Genomic DNA, 4,825 nt, shown 5'->3' with positions numbered 1-4,825 from the left:
AAACTGACGAAACAGTACGGGGATGTGTGTGCGTGCGTGCATGTGTGTGAAAACAAAGTTTTTACCTAATAAATTGATGCATTGAAGTAGTTGTTTGTCTTTTGGGGACAGATTATGTTTTCATGTTACATAGTATAAGAAAAATACACCAGGCACCTACAACCCCTTTCACAGTCGAGTCCAATTCCCGTATCGTGCCATGCCGGACAACACAGTGTCTTCAGTTAAATCAGTTATGGTTTCAAAGGAAATTCAGAGACTATCAGTTCGGTCTAACATTAACCTTATTTTCAAACTCAGTACGTTTATCACCCAATGAGTTTTTGTTAATAATGGATGCAGAGGTCACGGGTTCAAGATTCCTTTCAGATATATTCATGAAAATAAAGGTTGTCACCCCCTTCAATTTTTTTAATTGGAGTGGGGTGGGAGGTTGGGGTGGGGAGGGGGTGACAACCATTATTGGCATGAGTATATATTTTGGGAGGCCTATTTCAGATGTCACATGGTTTGAGGGTCGGTGGGATGGCCCAGTGGGTAAAGCGTTCGTTCGTCTTGCCGAAGACCTGCGTTCAATTTCCTACAAGGGTATAATGTGTGAAGCCCATTTCTGATGCTAAAAGGGATGTTAATAAATCCAACTCACCCACTCACTCTTGCTTTAATATCACCGAAACAATGATTTAAGCGGTGTAAATCCACATTCACTCGCTGTCTGAATATAAATGGAACAAGACAAAGAAAACCAACACAGCAAGACTAATATGATGAGCACTTTACTTCACCCATACTTGCAGCACATTATGCAATCTGTTGGGGTGGGATTTGTGGAAAACAAACATTTTAAAGTTCCTGTTCACAAATAAAATTTGATGGCGTGTCACATCTTTTATCATTCCACCGATACTTTTTTGAATACTTCCATAACTCCAGACAGTGTTCTTGGCCTCCAGAGTTATCGGGTTGTTTTGTATTCCAGTGTGTGTAGGTCATGCGCCGTTGTCCTTCCCACATCCATCTCCCTTCAATGTTCAGATCGGTAGCACCAATAAAGTAACTTGGAGCTGCAAAACAGGTGAAAGGGTGAGAATATGGATCCCTCGAAATATATCGAATAAATTGATACATGACGTTTGTTAGTAGCATTGCCCCAAAATACGCGATAACTCGAATACGATTTACTGGTTTGTATTGAAAATGTGCTTTGTAGGTACGATCTGGTAGAGTTATCCACGGCATTTTGAAAATGTGAAACCACTGTGGCTTTTGACAGTGACAGTGTGCTATGGGTAAGGTAAAAAAAATGAATCCAATTCTTGTAAATATGTGCGCCACCTTTGTCATGTGTGACATTGACATTGACAGCGTGTACTGCGATTAAGGTGAAAACCACCACCAATCGCTTACACTAAGTAATTGTAGTCAATATTAGTGGTGTGACGATTCATCGATACGCATCGACGCCGATACAGTCAATCGATACAAAGTTTTACATTGTTGTATATCCCGACACGATACTTCAAATGAACCACGATACATCGATGTGTAACTTATTGCCAAATCGCAATATCTGTCAAGAAGAAAGACTTACTTTTGTTTGAGGATTAAAATATATGTTTACTTATTTTCCCTTCAGAAGTAAACGTTTTTCTCGGAATTTCTTGCATCGATAACTGTGTCAGACATTGTGATTGCGTGTTCTCAACGTTCACAAAATCAGTGTATAAACTTAGTAATCTCGTTTCCGAGTGAACATTGAACAACGCTGGCGGAATTTGATGAAATAATTTAAAATTGGTTTTGTTTTGATCTTAAGGTGTTTTATAGTTGGTGTTAGAATTAAAGATTATAGTATCGGGATACGTATCGTATGGCAGCTTCAGTGCACGGTACTTTGGCAATATATAGTCATGACAAAACAATTATTAACGCAGTATATCGCAGGTTGTATGCCAATACCAGCACTAGTCAATATAGGATCACCTGACACTATAACTGGAAATATATTACTAAACATGGAAATCATGAAACATATACACTATGTAGGGCTGCACTCAGCGCAAGTATCGATCATACCGCTAAGATTAGTGGAATGTTCTCCTTCTTATTGTTTGGAATTTTGAAACTAGAGAAAGGACACGTTGGCCCAAGTTTTGGTACCATTCATTAAAACAGTGTATAGATCATTCAGGATGGCAAAACTGAAGCAAAGCTGCGTCACTAAGGTGGAAATGTCACCTTTTGTGTATTGTACTTCTCACACCAACAGGACACCGAATGTCTTCTCAAACGATTTTATTCAGGACCGAACACAACGTACGCCGCTCGAGAGAGACTTGGTCACACGAGCAAGAGTGAACTAAGGGACACAACTCTGTACGTCTTTACTAACATAATACAATATAGTGCTAATGCACTGGCGCTGGAAAAAACTGGAGTCTCATGAAAGAGCTCTTTTCGGTGAGGAATATACCCACATGGGAAGCTGAAAGGTGAAAATACTCAAACATACTCGAAGACAAACGTTGTTGTGACACAGACACTACAAACAGAATCAGTGTTAAACGTTTACAGTTTCAAGGCACTGTAACAATCAACAGAACATAAAACATGAGGAAGGAACGTGTGTTGGTTCCCTGCTAACAATAACGTCAACCTTTGAGTATATGTTTGAAGCCAAAAGGAAAAATATAATCTCATCAAAAGCAGAATGCCCTATAAGAATCTCACCTCTGCCACGTCGGATAGCATATCCGTTGATGAACGAGTCTTCATCTTGGCTTTCTATTGTCGCAAGATGGCTCTCCAAGTAACGACAGTAGGCCTGAAAAGTACACTCCATTGTTTAAACAGCAAGCAGAGGAAGCACGTCCTTCCAAGACGACACTTACCATCTGTACATCTCTTTAAATACGAAAGACTAAATTTTGTTCAAGTCTAGAGAGAGACAGAAAAGTGATTTGTAAAATACATGTCCACATCTGCTTTTCTGAATTTTCGAGTTAACTGTTTTGAGCAATTTGTTTCAAAGTACATTGTATACAACAACTATGTCTTCTGTAAATGAAGTAAAATAAATAGGGTATATCATGTGTCAGGGGTGATGAGACCATCTCATGCTGCAGTTTCACGTCATTCTGTGTTGTTGTTTAACGTTATGTGGTGGCGGTCTGTACATAACTGAGCCTGGACCAGGCAATACAGTTATCAACAGCTTGAGCACTGAATTGAGATACAATGACACGTGTCATTCGAGTCAGCAGCCCGGATCTTCATGTATTCATCACATAATTGTGAAAGGCTGAATTTTGTAAAGTCCAGAACATATTTCTGACAATTCTAACCTTCACAGGTGGGCAGAATATTTCAGCTTACATTGTATAATGATAAATACTTTATAAGTTGTATGCTTCTCTCGAGGGTAATACGGTCTGATGTACCCCTCTTTGTAGCAGTGACACCCGAGCTGGAAGGCGCACATCAGACCGTATTACCCGATGGAGAAGCCTGCATTGTATTTATCTTACCGCCATGTTAAATGTATAAAATATCTTCTTTTTTTATTTTAAAGATCGCTACTACCGACTATATGACAATTAAACAAAATGGTGTCTGTCTCTCGACTGGATGTTTAAAATCCATGAAACATATTCTGACAAGCTTAAAACTGCTTTAAAAAAGGTTCATTATGTTTAAATTGAGAGTGCCAACGAATAATGTATAAAGTAGTTTAAATAAAGCAGTGAAAGTCGGTAAAATAAATGTGCACAAAGTGAACTAAAAACAGCTAATCGAACGGTTTTCGAACTCCGGTCACTGCATGCCTCATATTACTCAGCGGAGAGTTTGGCGGTTACCATGGCAGCAGGTAATATCCTCCTGGGAGGGGTGACACGGAAACTTGTTTAAGCGTCATTAACCAATAAAATTAAAGTATTTTACATGAAGGTAAGATAAGTGGTTTGATTGTTTGAAGCCCAGTAGGAGAGAGTTAAAGGTGAGAAAAATACCCTCATGCGATAATACTTACAGCCGCCTCTGGAAACGAACATCGCACGTTTGAGAACCAGTAGCAGGACGTTCTGTGTTGATGAAATCCTAGCGGACATCCTGATAAACGATAACATGTCAATTATAAATGAAAAACTGCTCATTAACATTGATTAATATATGAAAATACAGCAAAAAACCCTTGAAAACCTTCACAAACGTCAATTGTTGGATACTAACCAGTTAATTTATCAGCACGATCATAATGAACTTATAATTTCTTACAAATCTACAGACGGATCAAATCCTTATTTACAGATGGACCCAATGATGATGGTGCAGTTGCTTGTGCCACTGTCGTTGTATCTAATAAAATAGCATCCAGATTATCAGACAACAGTTCAATATTTATAGCAGAATCCAGGACAATTATAACAGCTCTCGAATATATCAATAATAGTTTATAATATTGCCTGATTCCCTTTCCTGTCTAGGAATATTTCTAATAATCATCCACTGATCTGTGAAGTAATAAAACTGCATAATGCTCTTGCTACTAGTCAGTACGATAATTATCTTCTGTTGGTAACCACGCCATGTTGGATTTGTTGGCAACACTGTGGCTGCTGCTGCAGCTATGACATCACTTCTCCTTCCCCACACTGAATGTAAACCTAACATTAGCCATTATATCAGAGGTCTAATGCAAAATAAGCGGCACACTCAAGTAGATCTATATGAGTTACGTGAAATTAAACCAACTGTCGGTTTTTCCTTCTTGGTTTCGCAGTCCAGATTTGAAGACGTCATACTTCCACGATGTCGTATTTGCCAT

At 38.8% G+C, this 4,825-nt stretch overlaps 1 protein-coding gene across 1 annotated transcript in view; it reads right to left on the bottom strand.

Annotated features, from left to right (window-relative positions):
* Positions 1–760: 760 nt before the first annotated feature.
* The window catches only part of LOC124292400 (perlucin-like), a 31,625-nt gene continuing 27,560 nt past the window's right edge, over positions 761–4,825 (bottom strand). The window contains exons 2-4 of the mRNA XM_046729482.1: positions 4,031–4,110; positions 2,731–2,824; positions 761–1,064 (exon numbers count right to left, since the gene is read on the bottom strand). Coding sequence (XP_046585438.1) covers positions 844–1,064; positions 2,731–2,824; positions 4,031–4,110 — 395 coding nt within the window. The 3' untranslated portion in view covers positions 761–843. The remainder of the gene's footprint in view (positions 1,065–2,730; positions 2,825–4,030; positions 4,111–4,825) is intronic.

This window comes from Haliotis rubra, unplaced genomic scaffold, assembly GCF_003918875.1.
Source record: "Haliotis rubra isolate DU_JTF1 unplaced genomic scaffold, ASM391887v1 Scf516, whole genome shotgun sequence".
Classification (NCBI taxonomy): domain Eukaryota; kingdom Metazoa; phylum Mollusca; class Gastropoda; order Lepetellida; family Haliotidae; genus Haliotis; species Haliotis rubra.
Note: the sequence above shows the minus strand (reverse complement) of the source record. Positions and strands in the feature narration are given on the sequence as shown.